Source organism: Oryzias latipes, chromosome 19 (assembly GCF_002234675.1).
Source record: "Oryzias latipes chromosome 19, ASM223467v1".
Taxonomy (NCBI): domain Eukaryota; kingdom Metazoa; phylum Chordata; class Actinopteri; order Beloniformes; family Adrianichthyidae; genus Oryzias; species Oryzias latipes.
Window position 1 is genome coordinate 13,611,678 of NC_019877.2, and position 25,010 is coordinate 13,636,687.

Consider the following 25,010-nt stretch of genomic DNA (forward strand, 5'->3'; position numbering starts at 1 on the left):
GTTTTCAGGATTGCAGCGATCCCAAGTCTGAGGTGTTTCTTGTAATGGAAAGAGTCTCTGAGGAGCTTAGTGAAATGAGGAAATCCATAACTCTGCTTAGCAACAGGACAGAAGATGAGAAGCCTGGATGTTGGAGCAGAGTGGCTGATATAATCAACAAAGTCTTTACAGTTGCTTACATTACAACTGTTATTATGTTTATAAAGATCTTTTTCGAAGAGTGGATATACGAGCATCCCTATGTGAAGTGCCATCGAGACTTCCCAGTTTCCCCCAACAAGCAGAACATTTCAATTTGACTTCACATTTATTGTTTTTATTACAGTGGTGGACAAAATTGTTGGTACCCCTCAGGTAAAGAATGAAAGTCCACAATGCTCACTGAAATGACTTGAAACGTTCAAAAGTAACAATAAATTAAAATGTATTGAAAATTAAATAATCAAAATCAGCCATTACTTTTGAGTTGTTGATTAACCGAATTATTAAAAAAAAAAAAAAAACGAATGAAATAGGGCTGGACAAAAATGATGGTACCTCCATAAAAGACTGAGATCTAATTGCCCAGGGGGTCATGATGAACTCAGGTATGTCCTTTAATTGACATCACAGCTGTTTTCAAACCCATAATCAGTCAGTCTGACTATTTAAAGGGAGACAAATAGTCACGTTGCTGTTTGGTGAAAAGGTGTGTACCACACTGAACATAGACAACAGAAAGCGAAGGAAAGAATTGTCCCAGGACATAAGAAACTAAATTATAGACAAACATTGTAAAGGTAAAGGCTATAAAACCATCTCTAAGCAGCTTGAAGTTCTTGTGACAACAGTGGCACATATTATTCAGAAGTTTAAGACCCACGGGACAGTAGCCAACCTCCCTGGACGTGGCCGAAAGAGGAAAATTTACGACAAATTGAGGAGATGGATAGTTGGAACTGTATCCAAAGAGCCCAGAACAACCTCCAAAGATCTTAAAGGTGAACTCCTAGATCAAGGTACATCAGTGTCAGATCGCACCATTCGTCGTTGTTTGAGCCAGAGTGGACTTCATGGGAGACGACCAAGGAGGACACCACTGTTGAAAGGAAATCCTAAAAAAGCCACACTGGAATTTGCAAAAATGCATGTTGACAAGCCACAAAGCTTCTGGGAAAATCTCGTTTGGACAGATGAGACAAAACTGGAGGTTTTTGGTAAGGCACATAAGCTCTATGTTCGTAGACTCAAAAGTGAAGCATACAATTTCTTTCTTAATAAAATATAACAACAAAGATATTTGATCAAAATTTGAACCAATACTATTTGGACCTAACTTATTCATAAGGGAAACGTGCAGAGTTTGCTGACTTGTGAAAATAAGTTTCTTATTTTCTTAGAACAGGAAAGCAGTTATATGATAAAATTACCAAACAAAAGTGAGTAAAAACTATTACTATTTCAGTCTTCAGTGAAGAAAGACAAAATGCTGGTAATGATGTTACCAAAAAGGGTAGCGGGTTTCTTAAAGTGACAGTTCGCCCAGAATGACAAGGAAGCATCCAAAATGTAAAATGAAAATAGAATAAACATGATCATAATTATTTCTTTCATAAAATAATGTTTTGCAACAGTAAAACCACCTTTTAAGAATGTAGTATCATTGAACCACTTACAGTATTACACACACAATGTGTGAGACATTCCAAAATCACATAGATCCAAAGAAAACACAGCTATAAAACGAAGTCAACACTTTTTAAGAGACAAATTATTTTACTGATATGTGTGTAAATCTTACAAGTAACTTATAATAAGAATTCCCAGTTTACTTATTCTGCTCCACTTTTTATGATTGAGTGATTCTGAGACGGACACTAAAAGTGATGTCGACCCATACTGTGAATATTAGTAAAGGCAGGTGGGAAAGAAACACTCAATTCACAACTTTATAAGAAAAGTATGTGTACCAATACAAAACAAGGTTACTTGCATTGCCTGCAATAATGCGATAAGCGTGAATGCTTTAAGCTGAATGTGGTCACTGAAGATCTTCACTTATCACTAGGGAGCTCTGTACTACCAATATGTTTAGTTTAGATGTACAAAGGCAAAAAAGTCAAATTAGTGTCACAACTAACTGGGATTAAGGCTATAGCGAAATCAGCTTAGTGCGATTGTAACGACAGTTTTAAAATATAGCATGAACACATCATTGAATTTCCAAAGTCCTTCTTTGTAATTGCAAGAGTTCTTGGAATGGATTTGGACTTGAATTTCATTTTCACAAATTGTCATCAGAAACATAGTGTGACACAATCATAGTGCAGTTGGTGTGTCTGCATCCTAACCAATGAAACATTTCTGTTAGACCTAACATTGATGTCATGGAGGGAAAATTAATAAATAACAAATAAGAAATGCTCACAAATCTCAAACCTCAGGTCTGTATTTAAATGTCAAGTCCTTGAAATTGAATCTTGAGTCATTACTCCATTACCTGAATGTGAGACTGAAATCTGGTTGAAAACCAAGTCCAAGTTTCTAACGCTGAGTAAATTATATCTGGTTACACCACAGAACTACAGCTGCAGCTTTCTCTGAACGAATCACACAGACAAGATTCTTAAACTGGCTATTAGATACCTACAGAATTGCTTTGAAGTGCTACTGCTAGTTTATGAACATCTCAACTGCATGGATTTAGATATACAGTAGAAGTCTAATTACATGACACTTGACGAAATCAGTCGTACCCAATAAGAGTGAAGTTGTTCCTAGCTAATATTACTGCACACAGATGGTACCAGCTTGCTTGCCAATGTGCTCAAAATTATCCAAAGGGAAAGTTATTTGCTTTCTGATATCTTTGGTGGAGATGCTGCACCATCTGAACTCAGACATTTCTCTCAGCAGATGTTTCTTTGAAGATAGTGTCTAGTGTCATCTTTAAGTGTCTTTTTTTCTCTACTTCTTTTAATATTGCTTCAATTTGTCAATTTGTTTCTTTCTCTAAATGCCACTGTGTGTGGAAGATGTAAAAAATGTGTCTTGCTAGTGTCATATTTGCTTGTCGCACAAGATTGGATGAGACATTAGGTGTTAAGAAAATTAATAATTGTTTACTTCATTAAATACAGCATGCAAAAAAAGTGTGTTCTCTGTCTTGTTAAAAAAAAGTTGTGCATTCTAAACTGATTAGAACACAGTTTTTAATACAGTTGCTTCACATCCAAGATGAACAAATGTAATATAAAGAAAATAATTGCAGGTCAACTGTATGAACCGTGGGGGAATGCTGGGAGTTGTCCCACTTATGGATTGTCGAGAACTTTTTACAGCTCAATCAGGGAAATAATAGAAGTTGCCTAGGATAGCACAAGGGTTGCAGAGTCTCACACTGCGTGAGAAATTTGGGCATACCTTTTTATTCTTAGCTTAATTTATAATAATAATAAGAATAATGTACAGTGTGTCCATTATTCATTCATTCTTGGTGATGGTAAGTACTGATGTAGCTCACATTACGGTGAGCTTCTGGTGCAAAAACCTTCTTCCACCAATCAGAGCATTGAAGATGAAGCATGGCTGGATCTCTTAGTATGTGATGCTACATTCACTCCAGCCTTGTTAGTGCACATTCAAGCGACGACTTCAAAGTTAAAAAATCTGGCGTTCACACATTGCTACACAGGTTTCTACCACTGTTTTCAGGCTCTATGTACAAGATGTGCAGCCACTGAATGCACATTGAAAGTAAAACCTAAATGAACTTTGTCCAATCAGGGACTCAGATTTGGTAGTGACGAATGGGTAGCGTTCTTTTTGATTTACAGAAGTGCAAGCCGTTTAAAAATTGATCACGGAGGAATTATATGACATCTAGTCTTTCCATTTATTGGAACAAAGCTGTAAAAGAAAAAGTCTGGAGCAAGATTTGTCTTTGCAAACAGTCCAGTGTGAACATTATGCTAAAAGTATGTTCAAGAACCCGCGTTAATCCTATTCTTAAAAGCAAATCACATTCCCGGTGTGTACATAGCATAAAAAAAAAGATATTCGTTTATTTGAATTTTCTTATTTTACCTGTTTACCTAAAATAGAAAACATTGTTTGCTCATGTGGGTGTCCTCTGAAGCACAGAAGGTTACATTAAAATGTAAGTAATGACTTGTTTTAGCATGACCTTTTTAGAGTTATAAAACTGATGTTATGTATTTTCTGTAAACTGGCAGCTACTTCCGAATGTAGATGACCGGCGAATGTAGATGACGTCATCGAGTGTAAGTGCCGTCCGAATTCGACGACACTATTTTTCTATGTCTTTCCGTTTGGAGAGCGAAATGTAGGGGTATGGATAGAATTTGGATTCAGACTTAGTCTTTAGCTTGTCTGTGTTCATTCAGTTATAACGAGGGTCGGCAACCCGCAGCTCCGGAGCAACATTGCACTGTAATGATCAACCTCTCTCCCTTCCACACTCATGGTCCAACAAAAAGAAACAAACATAACAGGAAGAATAAACTAAGATGGAACAACAAAATTGCCTCATGAAAAGAAACGTGGGCAAACAGAAACGCTCATGCTGAGCCCTAATTAGATAAGGAAACTGCGTCCCACAATCCTTTGCTGCTAACAGACATAAAATGCACATGACCGCCACTAGCCCCGCCTTCACCCCCTAAGGCTCATGGGAAGTGGGAGTTATAGGGTAAAACCTTGAGTAAGAGTGTTGTGAACTGAAGTCAGGTCCATGCTGTTTATGCTGATTGTGAGCGCTGGAACAAATGGTCTTGATGCAGATAAGTGGAGTGTGTCTCTCCTGCTAGCGATATGTCATTGAGACTGTGCTGGGTTGTGAGTTGTTTAAAGCACGGACAGTTCGCTAAAAAAGTTTCTTGGTAACCAGTTTGGCTGTTGCTACGCAGCTCAGGTGACGGTCCGACTGGGTCATTACAATACTAGGCTTCAGCATTATTGTCAACAGAGATTTGTGTCATAGCTTAGGACACAAGTTTCTACCAGTGGGGCTTTTATTAACTTTCAGCGGACCGCTAAACAGCTGGCTGATGTAAATGGAACTGCCGTCAGTTCCGTGCATTGCTTGATGAAGTTGAAAGCGAAGTCCGATGGCTGTCCGGGGTGACACTTTCCGTCACTTTGTCGTCTGTTTAGAACACATGAAAACATTGCTGAAAAGCAAAGACCTGAACTACCCGCACTTGGAAGATGCTGAGTGGCTGGAAAAGCTGCACTTTTTGGTGGATGTGACTGTGACAAGCCACCTAAACAAGCTGAATGAAAGTCTCCAGGCGCCGCAAATGCTTGAAGCGTCGTCATGCACGTTCCATTTTATTGTTTTGTGTTCGAATCCTCAAAATAAAAATGAGATCAAAAATCAGATTTCTTTATTAAATTTCTTTAATTTTATCAAAGCAATGAAACATAATTCATTAATATTGTAATGAAGTTAAACTTGCACAACAGAGCAGTCACGTGACGCGTCGTTCTCCGCAGAATGCACTGCAGGACAAATAAACATTTAATCGTTAATAATGCTCATGTGTTTCAAGCAACTTAGTCATTTTGATAGTAGGCTAAAATATCTAATATAGACACATATTGCATGTGTTGCCTTCATTATAAGGCTTAAATAGGGCTTTTAATATTTTGCGGCTCCAGGCATATTTTTTTTTTTTTGTCGTCCAATTTGGCTCGTTCAACATTTTGGGTTGCCGACCCCTGAGCTATAAGATGAACCTTTCAGCATTTTCTTTCTCTCAGCACCACCACAATACAAACATTGTGTTGTGCTGATAAGATCATATGTGTCGAGTCAGAATGCTGCTGCAAGCTTTGCTCAAACATTTTAGATGTTTGTCTTTGTTGTAACTTTTTACTTTGCCTTTACTATAAACACACAAACAAAAACAGGTTTTTGTTTCAATTTTTTTCTTTGACATTTGAAAAATTCTTAAAAAGCGTTTTAAGGTTATGAGGTGTCTTTGGATCTCAATCCAATAGAAAATCTGTTGAGGGGTTGAAAGTTTATTGTCCACTATTAGCCCCACAATATCGCAGCTCTCAAGAAGATCTGTATGGAAGAATGGACCATAAAAGCAGAAATAATTAGTGCAAACCTGATAAAGATCTATGGGTTGCATTTGACCTCTATCATTGCAAATCAGTGTTGCTTTTTTTTTTTTTATTAAGGGGAGATATGTGAAATGTGAGTAAAGATTTATTCGTTTTACAGAAAGATTTGCATGAATTAAGTCCATAATCTTTGGCAGTTGGGCTCTATACTGCTCACGTCTTGTGTGCTTGATATGAAGTCAAACCCCTGATGAATGAATCGAGACCATGCCAAAGCATCACTGCAGGTGGAGAACAGGTTATAAGAGGGCTAGTGAGCATCTAGAATGCAGAGAGAAAATTCATATTATTTTCTCTCACAGTTGAAGTGTATGATGTAAAAAAAAAAACATTTCATCTTTTTAATAGGCTTGGTGTCTGACAAATACTTTTTTGCATCTCTGTAATTCATGATCAGTGATCAAAATCTTGCAGAATTGTAGTTGTTGAAGGTCCTCTGTGGTTTGTTCTTCTCCCTCCACCCTCCAACAAGGAGCCAGTTAATACAATGAAGGTGACTGGCAATGGTCCACACACAGCAGAGAGGACAGACGAGTGCTGATCTCCTGCAACCATGACGATTCAAGTCTTGTTTTTTACGTTTGTCCTTACAGGTAAGACGGCAACTGAATCATGTTTGCATGTGAGGCTTAAAAAACGTTTTTAATGTTAGACTTTTGTTTCAGCAGCTCAGGGGGAAACCATGCAGTTATAAGTTGATTCATTTTTGCTTGTTAGACCTTGTTTTTGTGGTTTCAGTGATGACTATAATTATTGTTTGATCAATGAGAGTTTATTAATGTATATTCTTAATTCTTAATTCTTCTTGTTGCAAATTGACAACATTTTTAGTAAAGGGTTAGATTGCTGTCTCTCCTAAGATTACTGTACAGAGCATAATATAAGAGAATGCACAGTTTAATCAAAAACAGCTTAATTTCTGTAACTTAGAAATGAATCACACCACATGCTCTGCTCTTATTGGATTAATACAATTATAGATTTAAACTCAAATCTACAGATGTTTTAAAACGAGTGCTATAAGTTCGACAACAGACTTTTTTTTAAATGATTTTAAGGTTTCAAAATTCAAACAAGAATAAAAATAGTATAGAAAAAGGAAAATGTATTATTGTAGCTACAAAATTAGACTTTCAATTTACCACTAATTTTGGTGTAAAGCGAAAAAAACAAAATCAAACCCCATAATGCATCATTAAAGAAAAACAAATATTACTTTTAGGACAAAAAAACAGATAACAGGAGAGATTAATAAGTATCTTAAAATGTAGGTAGAAAAAATGGCTTGTTGGGATATTTTTTAAGAAGACACTGAAAATGTTGCTGTTTCTTGTGGAACAGCAGAAGAACAAGCTTTTTTTCACGTTATATCTCTTAGACTTCAGAATTCCAAACATTGCCTGATCAGTAAAGAGCTTCTGAGGCTTCTGTGTGTTAATGGTTTTGACCTCCTACTCCAAAAATAATTGATTTCTCATTCTTTTTTTTGATAGGGGGCGGTACATTAAATCCAGACTTTCGTGATCCTCAAGCTAGGCAGCTTGTATCTAATGGGACGACTGAATTTTCATCAGGTAAATATATATATATATATATATATACATTTTTTAACTAAAGCATCTTTGAATTTTATAATTTTCTGTATGATGACATTTCAACAAAAATTTTATTTATGCCTTTTTACTATAAATGCCTTCTTGGTGTGGCAAGTGGTCAGACAAAAAGCAACAACGCCACCCCGGGTACAGGGTCCGGGGAACCCAAAGCGCTGTAACACAGGCGCGCATATAATTTTGTTAAAATGAGGCCAAGACATGGTACCAGTTAAAAGTAACTTTATTTACACTAAAATGTATTAAAAACAAGGGACTCCATCAAACTGGAGAGGGAGAAATGGGAGGAGACCCTTCAAGGGCCGAGGCTTACCAACGGAGCGCTGGGCCGACCCACGTGGAGGAGATTGGCAACCAAATAAAAAAAAAAATAGAAAAATACCCCACTCTGTGGCATGCACACACACGTGAATAAAACAAAAACAAAAAAACAGCTAAATCCACACATGCCCCAATTGACCCTCCACCTGTTTTGTCGCCAGACAGGCTCCGTCCCCACACTTGGCCCTAAAAAAAAAGGAGGGAAAGATATAAAAACCAGGGTCGGCAATATTTTACAGAGGTCTGCTCCCAGGTAGTTAGGGGGATTGCCTGGAGCTGTGAAGTATCGTCCTGCTACATGGGCGGAAACATTTTTTCGTTTGTAGCGTCAAATATAAAAAATAAAGTAAATTAATCTTCTCGTTGTATTTATCACTGGTCTTCTGGGTGGATTTTGTTTGTGTGTGTTTTTTTCTCCTTTCTTTTTAACAGGTGACTTTGGCACATTTGAGCTTGATTATCCTAACCTAGGCATGGCCCCCCTTCCCCCAGGTAAAAACAAAAATACATTGGTTTATCTATGAGACAAGCCTTATGTCTGTCTCATAACAGTATTAATATTTTTGGTTGAAGAAAGAAAATTAAATGTTTGATGATTAAAAGTACACTTTTTTTTTATTCCAGTTGTCTTTTATTACAGTTGTTTTACCACAAGTGCAGGCTCTGTGATTCATAGTGAAACATAATTTAAATGATCTTGGATGTTTTTTGAAATATAGGGAATGTGTGCCATTAAATATTCAAGCATGAACTTTTTTTTCCCAGAAGCCATTGACCCTTTGGAAATCAGGCCGGAACATTTCAACCGAATTTTTAAACCTTTTCGAGGTAAGGAAAAAAAAACATATTTTTGTTTAGCCTTTTGGGTAAAAAGCTTTTTATTTGGGAAATTCCATTTCTTTGCACAATGCCATTCCAAAATAAGAATTTAAAAAATAAGGAACCGCTTTGACGTGATGACCACTTTCCTTGAGTTTCAGCTGCGCTCATTTGTCGTCTAATGCTCTTTGTGGGCTTGATGAATCATTTTTTTAAAAGGGTTTGCAGGCTCCTCCCATGCTTTTGTGGTTAAAATGTGAGCTGGTGGATAATTTGCACTCTGGTTTTTAATGTTTTATGTGTTTCAAAGAGCATTGAAGGCAGTTTGCAGAACGTTACTTTTTAAAAATATTCCAAAATGTATAGAAAAAATGTTGCAGGCAAGATATATGAAGTTGTTGAGATTATCCAATTTGATTTAGAATTTTTTTTAAATCTTATCTTCACTTTGACCTTTAATATGTCTTAATTTTGTTTCAGACACTAAAGTTGATGTTTCATACGAATGCAGTTATCAGTCTGTTTTAAACAAGTTGAATCTCAAGGAAAACAGTGACAAGTACGTTACAACCCGCCCTGTTGCAGACCACCGGCATTTGACGTGCGTTTTTGTTGAAATGAGGATATATGCCATTATGGATGTGGTAAGTTGTATGACATCACTGTTTTTTCTTGTCACTGTATAACTAATATAATTTGTAAATCAAAAACTCAAAAATTAAAAATATTACAGAGCCCTAAAAAGCTAAACAAAAGAAGTTAGCACAAAAAGGACAAACGTATAAAGCTATTTTGATGCAGTTTATCACAGGTTAGGTTACTTAGATCAAAACCTTATAAGGGGATTCCTCCAGATCCTCTGGGGGAATCCCAAGACATTCTCAGCCCAGAGATGTAGTCTCCCCAGCTTATCCTGAGTCTTCCCTGAGGTGTACACCCAGTGGGACATCAGGACACCTGCCCAGGAAAGCGTCAAGGAGGCATCTGGACCAGATGTCCGAGCGACCTCAACTAGCTCCTCTCGATGTGGAGGAGCAACAGCATCATCTGCAAAAAGCAGAAAGGAAAACCTGTGGTCCTTAAATGACTGGGCCTAAAAATTCTATCCACAAAGATTATGAACAGAACTGGTAATAATTTGTAATACATACAGTTTTCCTCTCTTTGTTGCTGTGAATTCCACTGAGATGGTTGATCTCCACTTCTTTAGGATCTCCACTTCTTTAGCATACTATGGTCCCAATCCGCTTCTTCCTCAGCAATCATTTTGTGCATTCATGCAATTTCCTAAGAAGTCGTTCCGCTTGCTCTCTCCAACCCTCCTTCTGTGCCGCTCGGCGTGTTGGACAGAATTGAGCTTCTGCCTCAAGATGTCTCTGAGCTCTGCCAGGGCTGGTAGCTCTCTTAAAATGTTGCTTCAGAGTTCAGTACTCTATTTTGAGCGGAGAGATCTTAATCTCACGCCCATTTGGCATGTTGATGTTTCAAGCCTTCGATGGTTTGAAGCCAAACCTCTGAGCGGTATGCTAAGGATCAATATGCTCATCAGCTGCAGCTGATCAACCTCCCCTCTTTATGAAACCATAAAGTAGCATCCACATCCCTATTAAAGTCAGATGTATTGTTGTTAGCCAGTCACAAAACCTGGAGATGTTCAGATGTTTTGATAGAAGCACCATCTTGAGCTTCAAGTTTCAAGTCCACTGTGGGGTAACTCTGGTTCCTGCTCCTCCTCAGATCAGAGTTTAATGGCTCTGTGCATTATGACTATGCTTCCACATTGTAAATCCCATCCTGACCCAGTGGATCCTCAGGTCTTTTGAGGTTTCCACAGGCCTTGCCACTAATATTTGGTAGCAGATAATCCGTCCAGTTGGGGGTGCTCATCCTCCCCCCTATTTTGGGCCCCCCTAGGGAGTATATTTTCATGGGGTTTCTGTAGCAAAATGTGGGTGAAGCAGCTCACAGTGCTAACCTTTACTGCCCAAGTTGCCGTGTCTCTGTGCTGTCCACTTTCCCTCCAGTTGTAATACTTTCATGTTATTTATGCAGTCTTTCCTAAAAGTCATTGGTTACTTGTCCTTAATCTCAGAAGTTACTATAAGTATTTTGCTCTCTCTTTTTAAGTTAATTAATACACTTTGTAATCACACGAGGTTACTTGGAAAATTATGCTACCAATTTATAATTTGTAAGAAAGTATGAAAAAATAAAAATGATGTGGAAAAGCATCAAATAATATTGTTTCCTGATGTGAACAAAAAGCTATCAGCACTGTTATGCCTATAGAATTCTATAATCAAATCAGGATTTCAACAACAATTATTTTCCCATCAGACAACACTTTAGTGTAAAAGCTGCTGCAGTTGTTTGTCATTTGAACTGACCACTTCCTACATTTGTGCTTGGCTTACCACATAATGCTCTATGCTAAGTATTTTGGCAGATGAAGCAAGTTTATTCAGGGAGAAGAAGCTCCACAACACAGAAAAAAGGAGGAATTTACAGCTCCTTACATACTATCAAACATAAGACTTAAGAGGAGCCACTAAAGCTGTTAGAACAGAAAAAGTTGAAATTAAATTATCACTATAAGAATTGATAAAGCTTTATTCAAGAATGGTTAGAGAAAATGTATAATAAACAGGCAAACTTTATTTGAACTTTATTTATAAAGTGGCTTTCAGATGTTTTACATTGCATCTGTTGTTCGTATAGATTAAGGTATGGGTTTATGTTTTAAGCATTCCTTTTATTTATGTCCATGTTTTTTTATTTTAATTTTTCTCGTGTTTTAAGATAATCATGGTAATGCAACATGAAGAGATTGTAAATAATAGTCAAATGCATGAAAGGTCAGATGACTATAAATGCTTTATATCTAAAAACGTAAAACTATTGGTACGGGCCCTTGGGGGGTTGTCGGGTCGGGGTCTCCGCTGAGGCAATCGGCGGTTGCCCTGGCCGGTTGGCTGCCTCGGTCCCGTCGAGGCCTGACCAGGGCGGCGCTTGGGGGTGGAGGCCTGGACTTGCTCCAGGGGGGCGGCGCTTTCTGGCTCCTCTCTCTCTCTCTGTGGGGTGGGTGGGGCTGGGCTTTTGGGTGTTGGCGCCTCCGGGGATGGGACCCCTGGGCTGAGGGGACCTGGCCCCTATGCTGGGGGGGGCTGAGGGACGGCTGTTTGATCACCGGGGGACAGTCTACCAGCTGCCCCCAACTTACCCCCTTCCTCATATAATCTCATTATAGGGTGAGGGGGTGGGGGGTTTAGCCTGCGGTGCACCTTGGGGGGAGCTACTTGGCAGTGGTCCCCCTCCCATGGTTGCCGTATGGTGTGGCCCCCCCTCTCTCTATTTTATTTGCACCTTAGACATGTAGTGCCCTTGGTAGGGGGGGGTGCTTGGACATCACTGCCAGTAAGCAGCAGATGTCCTCTTAGCGCCCTACCCGCCAATTTTAACCGCACTTTAGACATTAAGGGCCCCCTGGAGGGGAGGGTGATGGGACATCACTGTGAATAATCAGGAAATGCCCTACCCGCCAATTTTAACTGCACCCCCTTAGTACACACACCTCCTTAAAATATACATTCAAACATAAACACACACACATGCACACACACACCCTCACAAACACGCACACACATTTTGCAAGGAAGGTGGGACCTAGGACCATCTGTCCCCTACCCCATCCCTGGTGGGGGGATACTGGGCCCTTGGCAACGGTGGCTGTGTCCCCTGGGTGCCGGCTTCCTGGGCCCGGCGGTGCTCTCGCCGCGCGGGGAGAGGGTTCACATTACACTTGAGCCGGGGGTGTCCGTATCCCTGTGGGGTGGGTCCTGGTCCTTGCTCCTTAGCGCTGGGCCCCGCCAAATTTCCAACTGTGGCCGAGCCTGGTCGGGCCATGTTTACAACACCCCTCGTGGGCCCCCCTTTTCCCCGGGGTGCTCCCCTCCTGGTTGCTCCAGGAAGGAGCAAGGCAGGGGGCGGCTGGCCCCGCCTTGCTCCTTCCTGGACCAACCGTGGGCCAGGTGGGTGGCTGCCTGGAGTGCGGGACGGGTCTCCCTTGGGGGGTCCTGGCTCGTACCTGGGGTTGGGGCAGGGGGATGCCCAGAACTCCTGGGTGGTGATGGGTGCTAGTCTGGGGCTGTGGGCACCCTTCTTGGGTGGGCCCCTGCGTAGGGGCCCTCCCGGCGCGGCGGGGGGGCTTCTCTTCTGGTTGGGCTGGGGTGGCGCTCTCTTTCCCCCCATGCCTCCCTGCTCTCTGGCTCTGGGGGCCCCGCGGCGGTCCTGCTGGCCCTGGCCTGGGTGGCGGATGTGGTCGCCCGGGGGGCGGTTGTTCTCTGCCTGCTGCCGTGTGGCGTTGGGGGGTTCTGGCTGCCGCTGCTGCTGCGGCGGAGGTCTTGGTGTGGGGATGGCTGGGCACTCTCCCTCCTTCTTTTCACATTCCACCGTCCTTTTAGAAGAACATAAGCACTCACCTGAGCACAGGTGTTAGCTCACCTTTGCACTAATAGTTTGCATGATTGAATGAATGAAATATTTCACACTAGTTGGTTTGAAGGCATAAATATGCGTGTGTGAACACTATCTGTTTTGTGTACATGTTGACATGTGGACATTTTTGCAGCTAGCAGGTGTGTTGATAAAATTTAAGTGTGTAGGCCCCGCCCTTTGAGATTTGTACTACATTTGAACCTTACCGTAATGATAAACATCCAGTAAACTTGTTGCTTTATGCTGCTTCATGGTCTAAATATTGCTAAGAAAGGAAATATTGCTATCATTAGTAAAATTGTTTAGATTTTTTAAAAGGGACAGTCTTGACCTAATAATGCGACTACAACAAAGAACTGACAGAAAATAATTTTTGGGAGTTGAGACGTTTTTTTTAACCCTTTAATAGAACTCATAAAAAATCTTTCTGCAAGATAATTTTTAATGATACACACATAGTGTTAATCATGATACATCCAATGATTTAGTATTTTTTTTGCTCAAAACAATGTTAGTAAGAAATGCAATATTGACATGAGTATATAGCAGCTTATTTATACCCACTGCCTCAAAGTTAATTGAAGATGTAACAATAAAGACTTATAAAAACGTTTTGTATTATTTCAATACAAGCAGTCATTTAAAAAAATTGAAAACAATAAATAAGTTATTTTTACCGTAAAGTTATGAAAATTAGCTTTAACTTTTCCTGCCAAAAGTGTTTTTAAATTTCATCCATATTGAAATGAGCAGGAAATGCCCTTCTACTGTCCCTAATAGAATGATGATAAAGATACAGTTACTTAAAATGAGCTTTTCAGGAAATATTTGATAATACTAATGAGGTAGGGTCTTAAAAATGTATATAAAAAATGATACAAATGGTTAGGGTCAAAGGCAGACGTTTGCTCCTCACAATGAAAAATTTAAAACCATGACATCTTTTAAACAAAGTAGAGTATAAAATTAGGGCAATTTACATCTCGATTGAAGAAAAAGGTTTAAATCCTTTTAAATATTCTTTTATGGTATAATTGGGCCTTTAGTGCATGCTCTCCGTAAAATGGTGCAACGTAGTTTTAAGATTTTCTCCCTTTCTTTTTCATTGTTTAAGAATTAAAATATTGATTGCTAACTGGATCAATAATTGCTTTACTTTAAAATAAGTCCAGATAAGTCTTCAGTGTTAAATATTTTTTGGACCTTTCTGATACAACTGCGCCATGTGGCAATTTATAAAATTATAACAGAAGTAATCACAAAAACATAAAATGCACCATTTCTTAACAACAAAATGAATGTAATAATGTGCATTTGTTGTGTGCTATAGGACAGAGCAGGATAAAGCCACACCAAGTCCTCATCTCAATGTCGGAAATTATGGTTGGGTTGAATTCAGGAATGACCAAGTGGTGGTCAGCACATGCAAGATGGAAGTTTACAGATTTCCATTTGACATTCAGAGCTGCAACATCTCCTTCAAATCTATCATGCATTCTGGTAAGAGTCAATAGACTTAACTGTTTCCCAAAATGCAAAAAATACTCTGGATGGGAAAACAGAAATAGTCATTTCAGTATGGTACATGGGCAGAATGGATGGGATCGGAGCAGATCCTCTAAACACAACATGGGCATCACCAAGCAGAATCTTAGCAGCTCTGATCAGGCTAGACAAAGCTGGACAATTGATTGTATATGTGAACTGATCTGAGTAACCCCCAGGGCGTTCCAAATAGGAAGTACCTGATGGCCCCATAAAGCCAAAATCCCTTCAATTGAAAAATAAACATCTATTTACTAGTTATTATATTTGTCAGAATTAGGGCTGAGTTGATAAAATCGATTAATGGATCTGAATCCATCCAAGCTTAACAAATCAATAGTTGATCCATAAAAGTACAGATTGATCTCATATGTCTTTCCTTTTTTCAGTGATCTAACAGCAGTTAAAAAAGTCTGTTAGCTTGATGCTAACATAGAATGGAATTTCCCAAAGGACGGCTAACCTGCAACATGTGCTAACTAAAAGAACAGCTTTATGTACTCACAGACATGAATTTTCAAAAAAATTTAAAGATACTTTTTTTCAGTATCCAGTTGTGGTCTAAACAAAGCACTCTTTTTGCTAAATCTTCTAGAATAAAGTGTAATGCTTTAGCGCAAACTCCACCTAGTGGCCAAACTAAAATGTCATCCAGGAGAGCCGAAAAATAATGATCCGCAAATTTTTGTTGGAGCTTGTCCTTTTGAGAAACCATGTATATGGTTTTAACAATTTCATTGGTTAGCTTATTTCACTATTGAATTTTAAAGGATATGAACTGTGTCAGATTAATATGAATATCTTTGAAACGTATAGAGATTTTTTTTATTGCTATGTAAATATGTCTAAATGTGTAAAATTCAAAATTGAATCGAATCAAGTGGATCAAAAGAATCGATAAATCTACAGTAAATTCGTGATCGATCCAGGCTGAAAACTATTGGTGATGCCCAGCCCTAGTCAGAACAACCATTCTTGCTCTAATTTCTTGCTAATCCCATCTTTCCCACAACATTTTTCCTCCAGTTCAAGTTATTCATGTTATGAACTGTCCAATCAGGTTCCCTTAATAAAAGTATGTGGTGTTATGTCAAACATTTATCATGACAGATTCTCCCCAGCCTGCTTTCAGGGGTGTGGACTTCCAATAAGCTCACTCCTGACTTCTTGAGACACAGTTGCTCAGACCGACACAGTTGCTCAGACCGACTCAGACCAATCGCTGCCTGATGAAGACATCTAGCTTCAACATGGTGGCGTTCATATTGTTAGAAAATTTCATCTGAATGGACTTCATTGCATTGGAGCTGGAAGTAATTTTCAATTTCTATGGGGGATGTCTCACCCGCTTGATCCAGTTCTCACAAACAGTCAATGGTTGAGACAGAAAAGTCTCTCAGGGGGGTGGGGGGGTGGGGTGTCCAAAATGAGCAGGAGCCTCTACTCAGTCCAGAGAAGAGATGCTGACAGATGGTTCAATTCAGAGAAACTACCACAAAGTTCCAAGCCCTCCTCCTCCAATACTCCTCACATTCAAGTTCACAGTCTTAGATTTTGTTTTCAAATTCAATCCAAAACTGTGATTTTTCTTATTGGTAAACAACTAGCAGTGAGCAAAGCAGTAAATAAGCATGTAAAAAGGTGCATGTCTTGAAGATGACTAAAGAGCAGACATGGGAAGGTGTAAAATCCTGACAAGTAAGCACAAAAGTAATTCTCTTTTGCATGAGATGTGCAGCATCTATAAATGTCTTAAAGAATCTAATGAAAATAATCTTTAGTATATGGTGTTTTTAACATTCTTGTGGCTTTTTTCTCATGATGGAGGATAGAAAGTTAGAAAATTAAGCTTAAAATTGCATTTCCGAGTATGTCTTTATTCAAATTGTTGTGAAACAGAAGTGACAAAATGTGCTGTTGGAAAAAGCTTGTAGGTGTGAAGTAGATCCTTCAAGGACAAGCCACAAGCTCCCTGCTCCACTCCATTTAGAGACATCCATTAATAGACAACATCCATGTACGTCTTTGTTTTCCTCGTCTGAGCTGGCATCTGGCCTTAAAACTGTATGACTGGATAACTCCAATACTGCACTGGTAATGTTATGTTGGGGTTGTAAGGGGCTGTAAACTAGCAGGAGAGAGTGTAAACAAATAGATGACAGGAAGTAGCCATGGGCATTAATCTGCTCCAACAGTCTTGCCTACCACTCAGAGGTGAATGTCTAATGAACTACTGCTGCTCTGCAGACACTATGTCCTTGAAAACAACACAGGTTTGTAATTCTGGCTAAAAACTGCATCATCATAATCAAAAGACCACTGGGAACACTTTCGCAATAGATCAAAAGATAATCAGAGTGGGGGCTTGCTTTGCGGAGAGACCTTATAATTGTTTTTTTCTTTCTTTTGCTTTTCCTTAGATGATAAACTAAGGTTGTTCTACCATTCCAACAACTCAGAGCTCACAGAGCAGTCTCGTCAAACAATCCAGACGCAATATGAATGGATTTTTCTCAATATGACAGTATACGAAAAAACTGTCAATCATTTTGGCTTCGACCAAACGGTGATTGTTTACACTGTAAGTATTTAATAAGTGTTTAATTTCATTTCATTTCTGTCAATCATACGTTTGGAGTGTTAGACGCAGGGGCCAGTAGGCACCATATACTTTTATTAAACTTTCTGATCGGTCAGTTTATAACTTGAATAACTTGCACTATTGAAAAAAATATAATAATTAAATAGGATTAGCAAGAACATGTTAAGAAAGGCAGCAAGAATGGCAAGAAGGAATATTTTGGTAAATATAATGACATGAGTAATATGGGATGTTGGCTTATTGGAGCCAGTAGTTTGGAACTTGTGGCGGGAGGAGTTACTCAGTCCAGTTCTCATATACAGTCAATAGTTAAACATTCAAACTATATACTAATATTGTTAACTTTCCAACAAACAAAAAAAACTGCTAATCCTAGTTGTCTCCTACAGCAATCGGATCGTTTGTACTTTTTTGGCGGGTGTATCTTTCCCTCTCACATGATTCAAAATGCATCCCAATACATGGTCCACAAACCGATAAAAGATTCCACAAACTTTGTGGCAATAAAATAAGGTCCAATTATTTTACCTAAGCTGAAACAGTTGTTATATATTATTCATTTGGTGTTTAAAGTGAGGAAAATATGTTAAAAGATTTTTTGTATTTTTTTTTGGTATGCTATTGCTATATTATAGTATTTGAACACATGAGAAAATTCTGAAGCAACAAAAACTAAAAACATAAAAACACACCCTTTTGGGGTTTTTTTAGACGGTTTTGTTCTGTGGTTAAAAACACTGTGTCATTAATTCTTCAGAAATTGTTTATAGTGCTGTGAAAAAAATAGTGCTCACAACACATGTCCCTTACTGTGGTTCACCTTCAGTCAAATTGTGACTTACTTGACTTGATAAACGCGTGATTGGACATCTTTTGGTTGTCATCACATGTTCATAAAAAAGGCAGACAGTAGAGAGCACAACAGGAAGAGAAACTGACAAACTTTGCCAGAAACCAATTATTTCCTGATCAAAATAATACATTCTTACCAAAATAATCCTGTTCATATCTGTGGTTTTCAGCCAATACCGCTTTTATTGGCATGAATAACTAGATCTTTTTTTTTAGATGTACCTGTTTCCTTTACATCCCCAGTGTTTTTCCATCTTTTTTTGTTTTATGGTATTTTCCAAATAGGTTTAAATTGCAATGCAGTCATCAATTTGTTATTTTACAGATTAGGATGAAGAGAAGGTCAGTCCTTTATATCACAAACTTCCTGCTGCCCGTTCTCTTCTTCTTGTGTCTGGACTTTGCCTCCTTCCTCATGTCAGACACTGGGGGTGAGAAAGTTGGCTTCAAGGTCACAGTCCTACTTGCTGTGACTGTGATGCAGCTTATTCTCAATGACATTCTGCCCCCTTCTTCAGACAAAATTCCTCTTATAGGTAAAGACAATTTGGCTTCAAGTCTTAATTCTTGATGAGATGTTGTAAACACAGGATTAATGTTCTTGTCTCTGGATCTCCATGTCCCTCTTAGTGATCTACTGCATTGGGATCTTTACTTTGATGCTACTAAGCTTCCTGGAAACCATTTTAGTGATGTATTTGATAGACACAGACTAGAGGGCTGCATTGGGATCGGGTCCCGCCGGGTCCCGCGGGACCCAACCCAAATCTCGCGGGATTGGGCGGTTTGAATTGTGCTGCGGGCGGGAGCGGGCGGCAAAAAAAAAACCCCGCGGGATCAGTGCTGCCATGAATATCTCATGAATATATATTAGCGGACTACGTTAGGCTGTGCGGCTGTTTGATTCTTACGTACTGAAGCTCCGTGAAGGCACCAGGTAGAGACGCCTAATGGCCTCTGTCATCTAACCTGTTGTTGGGGGTGCGCCCCGCCCCGCCTCTTACTAAGAGCGCGCTTCAGGCCGTCTGTCTGCGCGCGCACACACACACACTTTTAACAGAACAGGATTTGTAAAAATATATTTAATAATTAAGTTGGACATTACACAAGAGGAATGCATGAAAAGATGAGGCTGGAGGAGGGACATGAGTCTCTTTAGTAATAATATCAATACAAATACGTGTTTTTTTCCTGCGGGACGGGAGACGATACAAAATCAATGCATCTCTATTACTGTGCGGGACTAAATTCTATGAGTTTTGCGGGTGCGGGCGGGAGTGGACATACATATTGCGGGAGCGGGCGGGAGTGTAACGCTTACGTTGCGGGAGCGGGCGGGATTGGTCAAAAATTCAGCGGGCGCGGGCGAGAGCGGGATTAAGAAAATAGTCCCGCGCAGGGCTCTAACACAGACCAAATTTCTACTGACAAGAAAGAAGAAAACCAGAAACTGAATGAGAATCCAGAAGATAAACACAGTCCACTCCCATGCTGTTGTACTGGTGAGATTATTTATTGTTCTATTTCAGATTCTTAGATATGAACTTGTGTTTACCAGGTAGACAAACCCACCTGGTTCAGCTGACATAATGGTGTTAAACTTTGAATAAACTCTTTGTGTTGATCATTTTAGGAATTAAGAAATGGATTCGCTGTGCATCTGCTGCCAAAGAAGATGAGTCTTTTCCTAAAGAGGTTAGAACTTTGTCTTATTTTAAAGACAATGTGAAAGGTGAAGTTGTCATTTAACTTGACTGTTTAACCATGTTTGCAGGGTTGCAGCAGTCCCCACACTGATGTGTCTCTTGTCATGGAAAAAGTCTATGAGGAGCTGGGTGAAATGAAGAAATCTAAATATCTGCTGAGCAGCAGGACAGAAGATGAGAAGCCTGGCTACTGGACCAGAGTGGCTGAAAAAATCAACAAAGTCTTTTTTACGTTATAGCGGTTCTTCTGTTTTTGAGTGTCCTTTTTACTGCGTGGAATATTGATGGTATTAATAATGAAAGAAGAGAAGGAAACACAAGTCACAATTCAATAGGGAAATATTGCATGTGTACCAATACAGAATGATAAAATACATTATATCTTTCTAAAAAGACTAAGTCTAAGTTGTGAAGATTGTGAAATTTCAGGTTGAATTTCTTGGTTTTGATCATGTTCTTTTTTGAACATCCACAGCTGTTTTTATTTCTGTTAATTGTCCTCAGTTATCGATTTATGTGCCTGTTTTTCAGCTGGTATTTGACCGGTCATCTGTTTTGTCATCCTTCAATTACTTCCTTTGTTCGTGGTTTTATCATGTTCAACTTTAAGTTTCTGTCAGCAGGTGTTTCACTTTTGTTACATTTCTTATTTTAATTTCAAGTCTTTCCCCCCCCAAAAGCTTATTTCTAGTGTTGTTGTAATTATTTCAATTTAAGGTTACACTGTACAGTTGTTTTCTAAGGGTGTACTCAGACTGGACATATTTAGTTTGCTTTTTGTGAACCAGAGTTCGTTTCCAATCAGACTGAGCTCTGAGACTCCTCAGTCTGAATACAATCTGTCCACAGAGCGGAACCACTGGTCCAAAACGTGCTGCCTTAGCTGGTGATCTCGTGATTGAAACATCGTCCAAATGTAGCAACCGATGAGCCGCGGACAAATGTACAGCAACGATTGTCGTTTTAATGAAAGAGGAAAAAAGGCTAGAACTCCTTACTAGTATCATTTATTTTAAGACAGTTGAAATTTTTTTTCATGCTTTTTCTGTGTCTCGTTACGCGGCATGCGCTGCTGCGATGTCATCCTACAAGCTTCCTTGCAGTTCCTTAACAGAATTCTCTTATAACAATGGCATAAAACCACAACGATGAGACACAACAACTCATTGAAATGTGATCGGATGAATACAGGCTCATCAGACAACTTTTAACGTGACAAACATTGCTTCTTACTGCTTTCCTCACAATCTATATGTCATAAACACTTATCAGTGTAGCTTGTTAGACATCTTCTTGCCAGTAACTGCCTTGCAGCATGCCTCCACCAGACCAAAGCAGCAGTAAAAAGTGATGAGCTTGATGTTAACACAGGTGTTTAAAATTCGTCAGCAAAATATAAAGTTTGAATAACCTACCCTGAGAAGGACTGGAAAGCACAGGATGTCCATAATTTCTGTCTGTAGTTGCTTTGCTCCGCCCTCGTAAATTCTGACCAATGGTTGAAGAGATTTTTATTCACGTGGTTTTGTTTACAAGCTTTGGTTCAAATAAAAAAAGGCAGCTTGACGGCAGTCTGAATAAAGACCAAACGCAAGGTTCAGAGCCCGATATAACCAAATTAAGTGGACTGGGAGCTGTTAAGAACCACGAGTTTCGTCAGCTGTGTTAAGATGCGACCGGGAGCAGTGGGAGGAAATGACGTCATCAAACAAATGTGTGGGAAAAACAAATTATTCATGTAAATATTCTGTATTATTGTTTATAGCTATTTGGGATGGAGGGATTTTGTGGGTTTTTTTTTAATTTGTTTTCTTTGTAAATGGTTGGCATAAATGGCCAGAATGAAAAGAAAATGCCTAATCAGTGGACTATTGAAAATTCAGCCTAATGGGAGGGGCTTAGACTATATAAGAGAGAGAGGTTAGTTGCAGAGAGAGGGCAATGAAGGAAGACAGCAATGTGCTCCTCTCCCGTGTAATGCTGTTAAATAGATGTAAAATAATTTCACTAAGGATTATTACATTTGGGGAATTGTGGAGAAGAATAAACCAGTTGCAATTGGAACACGACTGCCTGGATCTGTGAAATACCCATATTCGTCACAAGTGGTGTCAGAAGTGGGATGGCAAGTCGTGGTTAGAAGACAGGTCGCCATCCCAGGCGTACTGGATTATGCTTACAAATGTGGTGTGTGTTCATGGGGACAATCATGCTTATCCTCAAACCGAAATAACTGTGTACATTGATGAACAGCCCTATCTTCTGACTGTTGGGTTGGTTTGTACCAGTGTTGGTACATTACCTACAAGGGGAAAGGTAAGGTGGCACTAATCAGATTCATCACCAGAACGGTGTTTCATGCCCAGTAATTACTCGAGCCCAGGCAAAAACTGGGGTTCTGCCTCTACCAGACTTGGATGAAAGTTTATTCGAAGGGGGTAGTAAAGGGCCAAAAATGTCTAGACGACAACGGCGCTTTGAAAAGCAACTGGGCATAACTGAACACAATGTACAAGGTTTGAATGCTGATAAAATGTGGTAAATACCTGAAAACTTAGCAGAGTTACAAAAGCAGGATGACACATTGAAACAGTTGTTTAAAAAAGTGAAGAATGTTGATGATATAACCAGTATGGGGATGGATTGCTTTATTATTGAAAATGGGTTGTTGTATATTTTGAATGACAACCACAAACGTTTTGTAATCCCGGTAAACTGTAGACCTATCATCATGCATTTAGCGCACACAGTTCCGTGGGCGGGGCTTATTGGGCGCCACAAAACGTACATGCGCGTTAGCTCCCAATTTCATTGGCCTGGTATGTACACAGACATTCAAGCATACTGTATGACATGTCCAATATGCCAGAAAACAGCAGCTCCTCGCAGATTGGATCGGGCTTGTTTTAAGCCGCTTCCCCTCATCTCCACACCCTTCCAGAGGATAGCGGTGGACATTGTCGGGCCCCTGAAGAAAAGCAGTCAGGGACATCAGTACATTTTGGTCGTTTGTGATTATGCTACTCGATACCCAGAAGCATTTCCCCTACGTACAATCACTTCATCAGCAATCATTCCTGCACTAACTGAAGTGTTTTCTAGAGTCGGAATCCCTGATGAGATGCTGACTGACCAGGGAACCAACTTGGTTCGCGCTTGATGCAACAGTTCCACAGACAGCTGGGAATCAAATCCCTCAGAACTACCCCGTACTACCCAGAGACTGATGGACTGGTGGAGAGGTTTAACCAGACTTTAAAGCGGATGCTGAAAAAATTTGTGTCTGAGACTGGTAAGGACTGGCATCACTGGCTACCTTTTCTGCTCTTTGCTTACAGAGAGGTTCCTCAGGCATCCACTGGGTTCTCACCATTTGACCTGCTATAAGGGAGGAATGTTCAAGGACCTCTTCATCTCCTCAGTAAAGCATGGGAAGGATCTGCCAGCAACCAAAAAGAAACTGGTGTGGTGCAGTTCATCCTAGAGATGAGGGAACGTCTGTCAAAATACCAAGCAGAGGCAGAAATTAACCTAAAGGAGGCTCAAAGAGCACAGAAGACTTGGTACGACCAACAGGCACGTCCCGAGACTTTAGACCAGGTCAGAAGGTTCTGTTACTCCTCCCTTCTTCAACCAGCAAGTTACTGTCCAAGTGGCAAGGGCCTCACCATCACCCAGAAGATGGGGCCAGTCACTTATGAAATTCATCATCCGGACAAGAGGAAACAATACCAGACGTACCATGTCAACCTACTGAAGGAGTGGAAAGAGCCACACCAGAGTCCACCAGAACCAGTTGGTCTGGTAGTGAAAGGAGGTGAGACAGAAAAGGACCCAAGTTGGCATAACTTCACTAAGATGACTACACCTGAGCTGTCTCATCTCACAAAGACCCAAGAGACACAAATACAGCAGGGATTGCAGACAGTACCATCATTATTCAGAGGCAATCCAGGCCGGACCAACCTTACAAAACATGTAATTCGATTGAAAGACAACCGACCCATCCGCCAACGGCCATACCGTGTCCCGCAACAGTTTGTGGGAAGACTGAGTGAGGAAATCAGTAACATGCAGGAGTTGGGAGTGATTGAACCATCAGACTCCGAGTGGTGCAGTACCATGATCCTCCTCCCAAAGAAAGATGGTTCGCTTAGGCACTGCATAGACTTCAGGAGGCTGAATGCAGTCTCTGAGTTTGATGCGTATCCTATGCCAAGGGTGGATAAATTGCTGGAAAGGATTGGATTGGCCGGATACATCACCACCCTCTGTAAGAGATACTGGCAGGTGCCTTTGGAACCAGCATCTCGACCCACACAGCTTTTCGCACGCCTGCAGGTCTGTTCCAGTTTACTGTCATGCTATTTGGCCGCCATGGAGCACCAGCACCCTTCCAAAGGTTAATGGATAAAGTCCTTCAGGGGTTCGAGAATTTCAGAAGGCCGGGCTGACTTTGAATAGTGAAAAGTGTGAGTGGCCAAATACTTAGGCTACCTTCTGGAACAGTGTATATATATGTATGTGTATATATATATATATGTAAAATTACTCCAGTTCAATTAAAGTTTTTCCATCTTAATTTATTGTAATTCTTGAACTCCCATATGTCTAAATTTGAGCCTGCAGATATTCTCATTTTTATTAAAATAAAATGAATGAAACAAAACAAATTTTATTCATGTAACCACATCTCTGAATATATCATTAGGGGTGCTATATAAACTCATCCTCTTCTTCCGTCCTCTCACTCATGGTGCAGAAAGAATTGAACATAACAGGACAAAATAACTCGGCAAAACACAATAAAACAGCAAAACAACAAAACACATTTGGTCAAAAACCCACACTTAAACCCAAATCTGTCCAGACAGTCAAAGGGAATGGTATCCCACAATTCCTTGCGGTGCCGATCTAACAGCA

General features: G+C 39.9%; 1 protein-coding gene across 8 annotated transcripts; it reads left to right on the top strand.

Annotated features, from left to right (window-relative positions):
* The first annotated feature begins 5,646 nt into the window (after window positions 1-5,646).
* Window positions 5,647-24,663, top strand: LOC105357460. Of its 8 annotated transcripts, none has more exons than XM_023949538.1 (9): window positions 5,659-6,728; window positions 7,629-8,561; window positions 8,835-8,897; window positions 9,369-9,532; window positions 14,713-14,882; window positions 17,348-17,508; window positions 20,015-20,076; window positions 20,156-23,329; window positions 23,426-24,663. In XM_023949538.1, the coding sequence occupies exon 9, from the start codon at window positions 23,574-23,576 to the stop codon at window positions 24,492-24,494; it is 921 nt and encodes a 306-aa protein (XP_023805306.1). In that variant the 5' UTR covers window positions 5,659-6,728; window positions 7,629-8,561; window positions 8,835-8,897; window positions 9,369-9,532; window positions 14,713-14,882; window positions 17,348-17,508; window positions 20,015-20,076; window positions 20,156-23,329; window positions 23,426-23,573; the 3' UTR covers window positions 24,495-24,663. The 8 variants fall into 8 exon arrangements, with proteins under 8 accessions (XP_023805311.1, XP_023805312.1, XP_023805306.1 ...); XM_023949539.1 differs by having other exon boundaries at window positions 7,629-7,709; window positions 8,502-8,561; window positions 20,156-24,663; XM_023949537.1 differs by having other exon boundaries at window positions 20,156-24,663.
* Window positions 24,664-25,010: the final 347 nt, after the last annotated feature.